Here is a 13,688-nt window from a genome sequence, read left to right on the forward strand (position 1 = left end):
TAAGAGCAGCCCAAAGTGACTGGGAGGCAGCCATAGTTTAAAGTTTAGTGGCATTATTGCTGTATTCCCTGTTGATAGTGTTCCCGCTTTGGGAACCAGGACCTCTAGACCTGCAGGGCCCAGAGTTGTGGAGATGGGAAACACAAATTCTCCTAGTGGGTCACTGGGGATAATGTTAACCAGGGCCACTCCTTCCACCTTTCAGCTCAGAGATCCATGAATTCTACCTTTTGGGGACACAGTACCAAATAATTGTCACTGATTAGGGTGCATTCTTTGTCCTGGAGGATGGTGCTCCATCCTCTCTAAGCTGGGCCTCAGTTGTACCTTCAAATGGCCATTCCATCGCCCCATTGGGCCAGCAGTTCCTGGCTAGCATGGTATATCATAGGACCAATAGATTTCATGGTCATGGGCCCACTGCACACCTGTTTCACTTTAAGGAGGTTTCTTTGGTCCAGTGCTATGTTACAGAGGATCCTGTGTCAGTGGATCAAACATTCTGTAGGTCCTTAGACAGTGGTGCTGGCTAAAAACAACAACAAAATTCTGTAGGCAGGAAGAGCAAACCCATACCCAGAATGTGTCTCTTCCAGTCCAGACAAATTATTGTTCCTTCTAGGGTAGAAGACGTCGTTTTGGCATCAACAGGCTGGTTGGTTTCCTGAGGGATGGTGTCCTATTAGAGACTTAGTTTTGGTTGCTGTTGCTGCGGGTGGGACACTTGGTGGCATCAGTGGCTAGATCAACCTTGGTGAGTAGGGGCCCACGCTGTTAGGCTCATGCATAGTCTCACCCCTGCCACTGTGGCCACTCTGGACACGCACTCTTATCTCTGTATTCTCCTAGGGGATACAAATTTCAAAAAATTTAGAGTCTTGGCTAGCTGGGGGGGGGGCAGTTTCAGAAGTTTTCACTTGGCCTTCTCCACTATGACAGCGTTTATCCCACAGGCCAAGGGACAAATGAGAGGCTTTTGCCAACTACCAAGTATGTCTTTTCTAATTATACATTCAGGGAGGACCAGAGGACTCATTTCTCTGTATTCTTGCTGGGAACACAGTCTTCTTTAGTCATCAGGTTCTGGGTCTGAAAACTGGCTAAGGTCCAGAAACCAGGCAAGGGACTGTGGCTTTTCATTAGGACAGGTTCCCTCAGCCCCCTCTTCATCTATCCTTGAGTTTTAAAAGGTGTACACATTGAACCCTGCTGGCCGCCCATGTCCACTTCCTCTTGGTACATGGTGTTCTATTGACTATCTCCGTAGCTCTCTGCGGGTCATGTCCCCTAGGCTGCCCCTCTAATCGGACCACTCCTGACAATGGGGCTTAATCTTGCTTTCGTTGGTTAAGTCCTGCCTCCTGGGCTCTATTTCTTCAAGATCCTATCAAGCCTACTGCTGTCATGGAGCCTAGCTCTGTAACAGGATTGCCTACCATTACCCCTGGTCTTGAGGGGAGCCACCACTGAGCTGTTCAGTGATGCTGATGTCTCTTCTACTAGCACACTCCTTATTGCTTGTGCTGAAGGGCACAACATAGTCAGCTGGTGGGATGTGCATGGTATGTCCACTCTAGCATGCCTACTTCTCTGAGTCTTTTTCTCCCTTCTTCTATTCCCAGCTATGATGGCTCTGGCCTTTCTGTTTTACCTAGTGTGGGCCATTGCTTTCTCTAAGCTTCCTGGAAACCTCCTAGTGACCTGTTAGCATTATCTCCCGTGGGCCTGCTAGGATGTAAATACCGTAGTACAGGGACATGCTCATACCAATAAACTCTGCTTTGTCTAGCATTGTGTTCTCCTCTTCTGTCCTCCCTCCCCAATTTAGTACCTGGGGACCCAATCCTGTACCTAGGCTCCTGGCTTCAGAGGTATATACATGTTAGCAACCTCTTTTAGCTCCTTCAGTGTAGTGCCTCTCCCCTTCTTTGGCAGGTCCAGCATCTGCACAGTGGGGTTATTTTGTGACTTGATTTCAGTTATTGGTCTGGTAGAAGGAAGAAAGGGCCAGGTAGATCCTAAGGAGGATGTAAGTTGCCTTGTAAGGTAGACACTTTCACATTTTCAAGCAGGGGGGAGTGGGGCACTTCTATAAACCCAGAGTGTTCAGGGTGATGTAGGGTTTTAAGGTTTTTAAGTATATCAACCCAGATGCCCCAAAGTGTCAGGATCCCACTTCTTTCTAACCATGGCACTGATCTTGACATGGAAGACTTGCCAGGGCTGAGAATTCAACCTGTTTGGAGTGCTACTACTCTTATGATTAAATTCTGGGCCTGATCCTCAGCGTTTTCTTCCCTCCCCCCATTTATATATTCCTAAGGAGGCACTCTAGCCTTAGCCTTTAATTTGTGATTAACCAGCCTCAAATTTTCACTGCCTTATTCCATCAATAGCTGTCCAATCTTATAGTTCTTAAATTTCTGTTTTTCCCATATATAAAAAAGTGCCTGATAGATTACATCTACCTGTGCATTCCATCCCATTCCATCCCCCCTGCTGACAGCTTTCACAGTTGTAGAGCTACAGCATGCCAGGGCCTATCAAGGGCTTCACCTGGGGCCTTACTGCCACCTGGCCAGTGGATGATTCAGCTCCACTGGATCAGACCACACTCATGGGACTAATTGGTTTAGTTCAGATTCTCTGGAAAACCAACTCCGAAATGGAGATATGCAAGCAAGCAGGAAATTTATTAGGTAATACCCTTGGGATCCACACTGTGAAGAACTAAGGGAGTAGGACAGAGCAGAAAGAGAAGTTGAACTAAATGCAGTCACAGCTAAATCCTCTTCCTGACCCCCTGGGAGCTGATCCCTTATGAGGGCTCTGGAGTGCTTTAGGATGGTGCCACCCTGAGACCTGCAATCTTCCAGCCATTTGTGCAGTTTCTCCTGAGGCTGGTGTGACCTGGCATGAGGTAGCTCTCTTGCTCAGGGCAATTTCTGGAAAGGGACTCAGAGGAAAGCTGTGGGCCACTAATGCTCCCAGCAGCTGGGGAAGTGGGTACCTTAGTTCTGAGGTGCCTGGCCCTCCTTGGGATCCTGGAGGTGTGGGGCATGGGTAGAGTGGAGGGAATGCTCCAGGAAGAAGACACTTGGAGACAAAATTGGCAGAGACTGCTGTGTGACCAAGAAACAGAGGACAACGGAGAGCGATGCATTTTATTGTCATTAATTTTACTATTTTTTATTTAATATACTTGACAAGCACGAGACATTTAAAACTATAGCAAATGCTAGCATTTCCCCTGAACTCTCTTGTGTTGGACAGTGCAGAACTGGGATGTTAGGACATGATCTAATTCTGTTCTCCTCTGAAGCCATGTCTTTCCACTAGACCAGAGCTAGTCAAACCGGTGCTCCATGGGCTAAATTCAGATAGCAAACGTATTTTGTTTGGCTGCACAAAGTTTTAAAAAATGTGAATTGGCTGCCACTATGTAAAAACTGGAAGAGTTTATATGTAAGTTCAGATTTCCAGCTTCTATTGAGTAACCGGAAGATCTAGCAACACTGTCAATATTCCAAGGTGGTAATTGACTCAAGCTGAGTGACAGCTGCCCCTTTGACCGGGTGGGGCCGGGGGATGTGCTCTTTAGTTCACCACAGTGTCTCTGCATTACCCTCTTTGGCATTTTTTAGAATTCCTGCTGTACTATGCACTGCTTGACACAGTGCATAGTATATATAATAGGTGTTTGGTGCTCAGTATTAGTTCAGCAGAATTGAATGAGTTTAATTGGAGAGGAGGTTGGAGTGAGTCTAGTGTTAACACTCTCAGTGTTATGAGATGCTTTGCAGTCAGTGGGGGGCAACAGGACAGGAAGTGCAGATTAGGATGAATTAGTGAATTAATGCTGGCTGGATCCTGAGTAAAGCAAGAAGAGCAGAGGGCCAAGGCTTTAAGTTTGAATGTTCTTACCCTAGAGTTAGAGAGGAATGGGGAATGGGGAACCAGAGAGAGGAAAGAAAAGCACAAAGGGACCTCAGGAATGGAATGCCAGTGGAGCCAAGGAAGCTGAGGGTTTGGACATTTGCATCCAGGCTAGCTAAGATGAGGGGAATAGACAGACAAAGAGCCATGGCAACAAGAAAGTAATTAGGAACTTTCAGAGGAAGCATGAGAAAAGGAAAGGAAGATTGTGGGTCTGGAGGTTTAGCAGTGAAGTAGAGGCATTGGGATACTCTCTGGAGGTATGAGTGAGAGCTTTTTCAGAGGTGTTAGTTGGGAAAGGCATAGATGGATATTCATTTAATATTTATCCTTTTCTTCAACATTGTCACCATCATTTCTGACATCATCTAAAAGAAACTAGTTGGTATTCATGTTGCATCCTTAAAGAATGGACTACAGAACGGCCTAGACCCCATCCTCTTGTTCTGGTGGGATGAAATATTAATTTAATATGTATTTTGGACAATCACCAATCAGCAAAGATTGGAAACTTCTCTCATGGATATCTCTCTCTGTGCATGGGATACTGGCTTAGAGGATTTTTTTGTGGTAAGTGTAAAATACTAGTTTTGCTCTGCCTTGTCACCCAATTAGTATCATTCCATGTGGCCTAACTGGCTAATTAGTGTGTGCTCAGAATGTGTAAACTCATTTTAAGAGTATCCTAAGTAAAGTGTATTGAGGAAGATAAACTTAAAAATAGCTCGTTCCAAAGTTCATGTCCAGTATAGATAGATCATAGTTTTGGATGTAATCCTCCTCCTGGAAAACCAATTTCGTGACCCATTTCACTTGAAATCATTTCAACTGTGGTTTTAGGGGCATGGGGAACGCCTTTGTTTCTGGAGAGCCACAGCCTATCTTTATTGTCTTTGGAGTCAAACCTCCTGGCTTTGCATCCTGACTACCTACCAACTCTGCTTTAGGCAAATCTCAGAACCTCCTGCGACCCAGCCTCATCAGTTAGATGAGGGTAATACCTATTGGAAAGGCTCATTGAAAGATTTAAATGAGATGATGAATGTTGAATCGATGATGTATGGGAAGCCCTTAGGGGATTATTGAGGATGGTGCAACTTCAATCAATTATCAATTGTGCAAAAGTTTTACTAACTTGGGTGCCTATCAGTTCAGCAGAGGAAGTCCGGACTGCACTCCGGAGTCTGAGCACTTTGACTGCCATCGGGTCTAGCACTGGGATTTAAGAGGCCGTTAAAAAAAAAAAAAAATCATTGAATCTCCCTTGGCCTTACTTTTCCCCGTTTCTCCCCAGTTTTTACTAGCTACGAAGGACCTGGAAACCTGAGGTTCTGTGCTTTATTTTTTGTGAGAGCTTAAGGCAGAGAGGGACTGTGCACAGCCTCCCCAGATAAGAGGCAGAGATCGCGCTGGGAGAAACGCTAGCCCTAGGGCGCCCTAACTTCCAACCTGGGGAGCAATCCAAACCCGGAGGCCGGCGGGGGAGGGGGAGCCTCTTGTGGCGGTGGGGATGCGAGCGGATGCTCCCGGGTCAGCTCGGACTCTCGCCGGCTGAACCCAGAACCAGAGTGTAGGTGAACCCAGCGGCGAAGAGGGACGCACGCCTCCGGGCCCGGAGGAGTTAGGTGACGTCACCTCCAGGAGGACTCGCTTTTTCATTAATGAAACCGGCCGGCGCGGGCGCATGCGCGGCAGGCCCCCTTCCCTCTCGCTTCCCCCTCCCCTTTCCCAGCCGCGCTCTCAGTCTCTAGCTCGCTCGCTCTCCCTCTCCCCGGGCCGTGGAAAGGATCCCACTTCCGGTGGGGTGTCATGGCGGCGTCTCGGACTGTGATGGCTGTGGGGAGACGGCGCTAGTGGGGAGAGCGACCAAGAGGCCCCCTCCCCTCCCCGGGTCCCCCTCCCCCGCCCCCCTTCCCCCTGCCTCCTCGCCAACGCCCCCTTCCCCTGTCCCCCTCCCGGCTCGGCGCAGGCCCCCCATCCCCACCCCCGTGGGAACGTTCGGAGCCTGCACTCCTCAGACCCTCTCCTCGCCTCTGCCCTCACCTCGGCCCCCGCTCCCCGCCCTCTTCCCGGCCCTGGGCGCCGGCCGGCCCGTCCCTCCGCCGCCCCCCGGCCGCGGGGAGGACATGGCCGCGCACAGGCCGGTGGAATGGGTCCAGGCCGTGGTCAGCCGCTTCGACGAGCAGGTAACGGGCCCGTGGCGGGCGGGAGGTGGGAGCGAAGTGGGGGTGGGGGCGGAGTGGGTGAGGGGAGGAAGGAGCAGCCGCCTCCCCCGCGGCTGCCTCGGGCTCTGGAGGAAAGGAAGGGGGGAACCAGAGGGGGTGGCCTAGGGGGGAGGTGCGGGGAAGGAGGGGACGGCTGGTAGCTCTGGCTCCCCTTCCCTCCTAAGTCGGGGGGTGGGGCCTTTTCCCTGACCACCCCTCGGACCCTCCATCCCCTTTATCCCAGCCCTTCCGCTTGCTAATGAGGATGAGTGACCTGGGGGCGCTTTCAGGGGCTCTCCATCTGGATTTAATTATCCCCCCTTACTTTTTTTTTTGAACGGAGGTGGGTAACGTTTAGGGGTTTCCCCTTACCTGAGTGGACCTCTGAACTGGGGGTAACTGAAGGAACCCCCAGGCTTGTCTTGTGTACCCCCAGTAGGAGAACGATAACATCCCGCCCCTCCCCCAGTTTCTTCAGCTTCCTCTCTTGGACGGGGAAGAGTAGAAGCAAGCAGGGAAAGCACAGGTTTTCTTACTTTCTGCTCCCTTGTCTCTGCCTGCCCCGAGAGCTCTAAGTGCACACACACACTGCACATGTTTTTGGTACCCCACATGGGCGTCCCCCCCATATCCTGATGAGAGAAGACTGACATTTACATTGCCGTTGTAGTAGAAACCATGGTTCTCGTTCCCTTATGCTTCTGAAATATCTTTCCCTTTTTTCTTCCTTGGTAATTGCAGTTTCGCCCTTTATTTTGCCAGCGGTCTGAGAATGTGAATTTTGCTTTCTTGAGTGAGAATCTTGGGGAGTAAGGGGAGAAGGGTGAAAGGAAAAGTGGGAAACTGCATCTGAGTCCCTGACAACAGAGAGCAAGGACAGCTGGGATGTGGTCCTGGAGCCCATAATTCTGCTAGTATTTTGTTGTTGTTTTTAACTCTCACCTCTTGGTTGACAAGAGAACTTTCATTGAGAATATTTGGGGTGGAAAAAAAAAGTTTCATAGCTTGGGGAGGTGCCTTTTTATTCCCTGAGCTTCACACACTGAATCCTGGGGCTGATCAGAATGAATGCACACGAAGCCTTTTGTCAGTGGGAATTAGTTTAACTCTGTGTTGCTGTAGGTAGTTGGGGATGGTTTAAAGGGATGCTTTTTGCAGGTGCGTTCTACCCTGGGCTCCCTGTGATGAGGGAACTGTTTAAGATTGAATCAATCTATTTTGTTTACTGGATACAATCATAAAAGTGATCATGGGAGGTGAATGGAGTGGGGAGGAGGGCTCCACTTTTATTGGATCCACAAACATTTCCTTACGGGACTCATAGTGTTTCTGACCTACCTGAAAGATATTTGGGAATAGGGAGCAGGATTGAGAAGAAACTACAGAGGTAAAATAGAATTACAAAGCTGTCAGGGGCTTGCAGGAGTTGTCTCACCCATTCTTCTCCTTCCAGACCAAAAAGCATCTAAACCAAGTGTGCTACTAATCTATCTGAGGAAGTAAAATGTTACTGCATTTATTTGGGTTGTGTTATTGATAGAGCATTAGATTAAAAACTTGAGAGAAAAGACTTTCTCTGTGTAATCTTGAAAAAGGATTTAAAAAGCACATGGAAGAACCCCAAAGCTGAGCCTTGTGGACAGCATAATCTGGATGCAGGAATTTGAAGGATTCACACCATCATTGTTCGCCAATTTTTTTATTAAATAATTTTTTCCCAGTTTTTAAACGTTATTTCTTCTTGCCTGTTGATCTCTAGGCTTATCTGCTACATGCGAAAAAGATAGTTTTCTAAATTTTAAAATAAGGATGATTTTGATTATATGCCCAGTAATGCAAGTAAATAGTTCCTTCTTTTAGGTCTCCAGTGTTAAAGGACCTTAGGCTTTGTTGTTTGCCTTGTTATGAATATTGTGGGATCAAACTCGCCACCATCTGTTAAAAATTAAGAACATAAGAGTTTTAAACGGAAGCATTTTTTAAAAAATATATTCCTTATGTTGTAATTAAGAGAAAGATACATAGGGCAAATTATTCCTCACATTTTTCTCTGACAAGGTTAAAGCCCACTGATTACGATACAAAAGTATAAGGGTTTTCAGTGTTTAATATAAAGTACTTCTTTGTATACCTTAACTTACTACAGAAGTAATAAATGTTTAATTCAGATTAGAGTTTACCTTGAGGTTGGAAAGTGAGAAAACTGAGGCACAGATATATTAAATGACTTTCCAAGGTCACATAGCAGATAATAACAAGAGCCTCAGTATGAAAAGTATCGAATGCTGCACAATCAGGAATACTTTTTCTGAAAAGTATCTCGTAGGATTTGTTTTAATAACCCGTTAAGTATAGTTAAGAGAGAAGAGTTTACATTTTCACTGAGGGGAAGGAAAGCTCTACATGTAATGAGAGGTATTTGTATAAGAGTCTTAAATGTTTCAGCTCTTTCTAAAAGTTTTAAGTTTTGGATATATTGTCTATATTTTGTTTCACTGGGTCCAGAGGGCTTCAGGCTGCTTTTTATTAGAGCTAAGTAAGACATGTGTATATATTGAGCCAGAGAGCATGTGCAAGTCTAAAGGTAGCAACTCTGTTTATGATTGAATTGATGTTTTGGTTGGCCTTCTGATATTTAAGGTGATTAAAGCAGAAATGCATTGCTAGCCATTGCTGATAACGTTTTGTACTCTGATGGGTATTGCTTGGCAACTTGATGCGGTAGACTCAGTTAAAAGAAGTGGTAGTGTTCCATCTTGACGTTTTGAGCTTAAGTCCTTGTTTCCAAGTGGTAAATGAAATTGCTGTAATGTGCTAGTATTGCACCTAAACGTAATATTTGTGGCTTAAGTTGAATGATTCTTACCAATTTTAAACGTAGTTACCTCTTTGATTAGGGAAATGGCAGTTGCAAAGATGGAAGGCCAGAAAGGTGAATGAATGTATCAGTTATATCTTCTGCTTCTCTGTGACCCGCCTTTACGGTGCTGAATAGTAAGTTTGAAATTGGCAAATTTTAGGTGTGTAGCTCTAAATTGTGGCTTATTAGGTTACTTAACAAATTATAGAAAATCTTGTTACATGCCCCACTTAGCTCTGTGTGCCCCACCTGTTCTGTAGGACTTTGTTTCTCTCTTTTTTTTTTCCTTAAGATTCATTTATTTGATAGAGAGGAAGTGAGAGCTGGGGAAGGGGCAGAGGGAGAGGGAGAGAATCTCAAGCTGACTGCCTGGTGAGTGTAGAGCCAGATGCGGGACTTGATCTCATGACCCTGAGATCATGACCTGAGCCAAAATCAAGAGTCGGATGCTCAACTGAACGAGCCACCCAGGCACCCCAGTAGGACTTTGTTTCTGAAAGGGCATATAAGAAAACTGTGGTTATTTGTAGATTTTTTCCTTTTTTTTTTTTTTTAAGAAATTGGAAAAAAAGGTATCCCCAAATGATTTGTCATAAATATGTTCATTTAAGCATTTATATTTTCCGTATATGGTCAAGTAAAAACAGTATTTAACACTCCCTCCCATTTTTAAGAGCATATTAGAGAATAAACTCTGATTTTTGATACAAAATCATTGCATATTAGTTATTATAAATTGAATGCTAATTGGAATGCCCTTTGAATATGTGGTATAAAACACACACGGTATAAAATGATTGGCAAGGGGCGCCTGGGTGGCTTAGTCGGTTAAGCTCTGACTCTTGATTTTGGCTTAGGTCATGATCTCAGGGTCCTGGGATCGAGCCCCACATCAAGCTCCACACTCAAGTGGGGAGTCTGCTTGAGGATTCTATCTCCCTCTCCCTCTGCCCCTCCACCTGCCTCATGTGTGTGCACATGCTCTCATAAATAAATAAATCTTAAAAATGATTGGCAAGTGTCTTTGAGGTTATAAACCACATGTTAATTGGCTAAATAGATTTGTAAAACTTTGAAGCTGTTTTGGATTAAAAAAAAAAATCTAGGGGTGCTGGGTGGCTCAGTGGTTAAGCATCTGCCTTCGGCTCAGGTCATGGGCCCAGGGTCCTGGTATAGAGCCCCACATCGGGCTCCTTGCTCAGCGGGAAGCCTGCTTCTCCCTCTCCCACTCGCCCTGCTTGTGTTCCCTCTCTCCCTGTTTCTCTCTCTGTCAAATAAATAAAATCTTAAAAAAAAAAAAAAATCTCCTAGCCTAGCCTTGTTCTTAAAGCCTTGTCTGCCATTTTTATAAGGCCTTAAAAGTAGTTGAAAATGAATACTCTTTTGGCGAGGGGTATTTTATGGTGAGGAAAAAATGCTTATTCTTTATTCTGGAACTCATTTTTAATTATTTTTTTTAAGATTTTATTTGAGAACGAGAGAGAGCGAGCGAGCATGAGTGGTGGGGGCAGGGGCAGAGAGAGAGGGAGAAGCAGGCTCCCTGCTGACCAGGAAGCCGATGTGGGGTTTGATCCAGGACCCCAGGATCATGACCTGAGCCGAAGGCAGATGCTTAACCTACTGAGCCACCCAGGCATCCCTGGAACTCATATTTTTCAAAAATTTCTTACCACTGGTCCTCAATTCTCTATGCTCCCTCACTCCCCTTACCTTATGTAGCATCTAATTTAACCTTTCTTTATGTGACTGCCTTCCTTTTTGCCTTCAAGCTTACTAAGATTTCTTTTCTCAAACATTTACTTGGTCCTGTAGCTTTCTCTCAGTGGATCATTTTTTTTTTCTTTTTGTTGCCAGATACCTGCTGCCTCTACTGTTTATCCACCCATTTCCTTTATAGCTGAAAACTAGCTTCTGCCTCTGCTTTCCTTGTGGATTGCTGCCTTCTTGAAAGTGATTCCTTCTGGCAAGCAGTGGTTTTTCTCAACCATAGTGCCGCTGTGGTATTCTATTACCTCTGGAAACCAGTCTACTGGAATTCCTAAGAAAACAGTACTGACTTGTATGTGTGCTTGCAGATCCTTATATATTGATGTGCTCATCGATCCTTGGAAGGATTTGCTTTCTCTGTCGTACCGTGCTGCGTATCACTGAACTGGGGTTCCTAAATGGGGTCTGAGTTTTGTTCTGCTATTTACTACCTCTGTCCTTACGCTAGCCATTATTAGATCTCTGTGGATCTAGATTTTCCTCATCTGTCAGAAAAGAATTAACTAGAAAATCTCTAAGGTTCTCTATCTAGTTTAAATATTCGATGATTTTAATATTTTAATAGCATCTCCCCGTGCCATAACAGTCCATTGGGAGCTGACTCCACTTAATTTACCAAACTGTTTCTCATTATGCCTCAGCATGCACCTATGTCCCAGACAGGTTGGCTCAGTCTCTTCTGTATATATCATGCTTATTCCTGCCTCTCAGCCTTTGTTGATGCCAGCCCCTGCCTGAATGCTTTCGTCCTCCTCTGTGCTTTTAAAATTCCTATCCATCAATGTGCAGCTCAAGCTTCAAGCTTCATTTTCCCCATGAAGTCTTTTCGGATTAAACTCACTGCAGTCTCACTTCTTGGTGTGCTTGTCACCTGGGGTTTCTCCCCTCAGGAGGGTTGATTGAACATAGCATAGTATTTGCTCTTCTCTTTTTGTCAAATAGAGTGTAAACTTTCTAAAAAGCAAGAAACCTCTGGTAGAATTCTCATATAGTCACCCCAGGGCCCTGCATAGTTATGAGCATATAGTGTGTCATTGATGGAATGTTTTGTATATGATTCCTGGTTGAAAGATTGATTGGCTAAAAGGAGTGGTGATTTTGGCTTTTAAATGGAAATAACTGAATTTTAATGTAGTGTTTGTAATAGCCTAGGTCTTATAAGGTAAATGATATTTTAATCACGAATAGTTTTTTTTTTTTTTTTTTAAGCGATAGCTTTGAGGAACTTGCACATATTTATATTTCTTCCCACAGAGCTAACATGTTTTATGAATCAAGTTTCAGATCTGATTAACTACCTTTGTGGTCTTGGATTTGTCACTTGCTTTTAGTGGTAAGTTTCTACATAAAGAAATTTTTTGCAGTAGTCTGATAGGATCATGAATGCAAAGCGCTTTGAAAAATCTGACAGTATGTAAATGTGAGATTTACACATTTTCTTTACAGCTTATTGACTTTTGTGTTTTCACTAAATAAGGGAGATTGACTGGTCTCTGGATATTCCCCCGAAATGTACCTTGACTGATACACATGCATCACTGTAGCATTCATTGATAAATACTTAGGGTACTGAGTGCAACCTTATGTAACATATCGTGGATGTCTGTAATTGATTTTTCTTGCTTTATCATCTAATTTATAGCAAATGTATTATATGGCTTCTCAAGTTTGGGACGTTTAATATAAAAGTGTCATAAGGTATTGTGTGAATTCAGCCAGCAATATTGTTATATTTTATTTTATTTTTTTAAGAGATTTTTTTTTTTTTTTAGATTTTATTTATTTATTTGAGAGAGAGAGTGCGCATGAGCACGAGCTAGGGGGAGAGACAGAGGGAGAGGCAGACTCCCAGGACGTTGGGGTCATGATCTGAACCGAAGGCAGACACTTAACCAACTGAGCCACCCAGGCACCCCTGATTTTAACTATTCCTATATGTGACATTTTGAACAATAGGAAATTAGGTTCTTAAATCTGCTTCCTCTTCTTCTTTTATTTTATTATTATTTTTTGATGTGTTTAGCATGAAGAATTTTGTGCTTATAGGAAAGGCTAGTGATCTATTACAATACGGTAGTGCCTTATTTTTACATCTTTTTTCTTTGGATTACTGAGACTGCTATGGGGCATTTTTGTTTTAGTCTTCAAATTTTGTATTTTGGGGTTCTTTATGGACTCTATTGTTGCGTTTTAACAACATGCTTTTAAAGGTGAGCAGTGTATTAATTAAGAACATGTATTTTGTAGATGTGTTCCTTCAGCTTCAGTCTGTTCTTCATTGGGAGTTGTGTGTGTGTATCAGACAAGGGACAGGAGGTATAAGAAGGCTTTTTTTTTTTTTTAAAGGACGTTTAAGGAGGAGAATATTCCATAGATGTAGAAGGGGAGGTTTGTGGGGAGGTTAGCTTAAACTGTTAAAAGGCTTAGAATCAATACTGAAGCAGAATATGGGCATCTTAAGCTCTTTCTTTGCAGAGGATTGACTTCTATTTATAAAAGCATTGGCTTATTTTATCTGAGATCTTTTAGAATACCCCATTTTCTTGCAGGTGGAGAGGGAAAGATGAGACAAAGTTTGTTTTGACCTTGAAGAATAGAAAAGTTAAGGTGTTTAACATTGTAGTGACTGAATTTAAGTTTCAGCAATCTGTAAAATTCTGTATCATACTGTCAGAGCCTTCAGTAAACAGCACTCTGAGAGGTTGTGCTGAAGAAAATTTTAACATTGTAGAATATGAATAACTGGAATTGGTAGTGCCCTCATTAAAGTCTCTTAAGGTATGCACAGTAGACTGCCTCTCTGACCACTTCAGATGTCCTATGCCAGTGATGTAGAGTTACCTTCTTTAGTTCTCTGAGAGTGGCTTTAGAGCCATTGACTTTATCATCAAAAGAACTGTTGAGACAAGAAAGCCCCAAGC

General features: G+C 44.1%; 1 protein-coding gene across 8 annotated transcripts in view; it reads left to right on the plus strand.

Moving 5' to 3' along the window:
* The first annotated feature begins 5,706 nt into the window (after positions 1-5,706).
* Positions 5,707-13,688, plus strand: part of NF1 (neurofibromin 1) — a 282,567-nt gene continuing 274,585 nt past the window's right edge. For 6 of the 8 annotated variants that reach the window (XR_013446092.1, XM_078068150.1, XM_078068153.1 and 3 more), the window contains exon 1: positions 5,709-6,122. Coding sequence is in view for 7 of the 8 variants with exons in the window: in XM_078068150.1 (XP_077924276.1) it covers positions 6,063-6,122 (60 nt within the window). In the remaining variant the exon portion in view is untranslated. Of the gene's footprint in view, positions 6,123-13,688 lie in introns of all 8 variants that reach the window. The other 2 variants (XM_078068156.1, XM_078068155.1) reach the window with 2 other exon arrangements.

This window comes from Halichoerus grypus, chromosome 2 (genome assembly GCF_964656455.1).
Source record: "Halichoerus grypus chromosome 2, mHalGry1.hap1.1, whole genome shotgun sequence".
NCBI classification, from domain to species: domain Eukaryota; kingdom Metazoa; phylum Chordata; class Mammalia; order Carnivora; family Phocidae; genus Halichoerus; species Halichoerus grypus.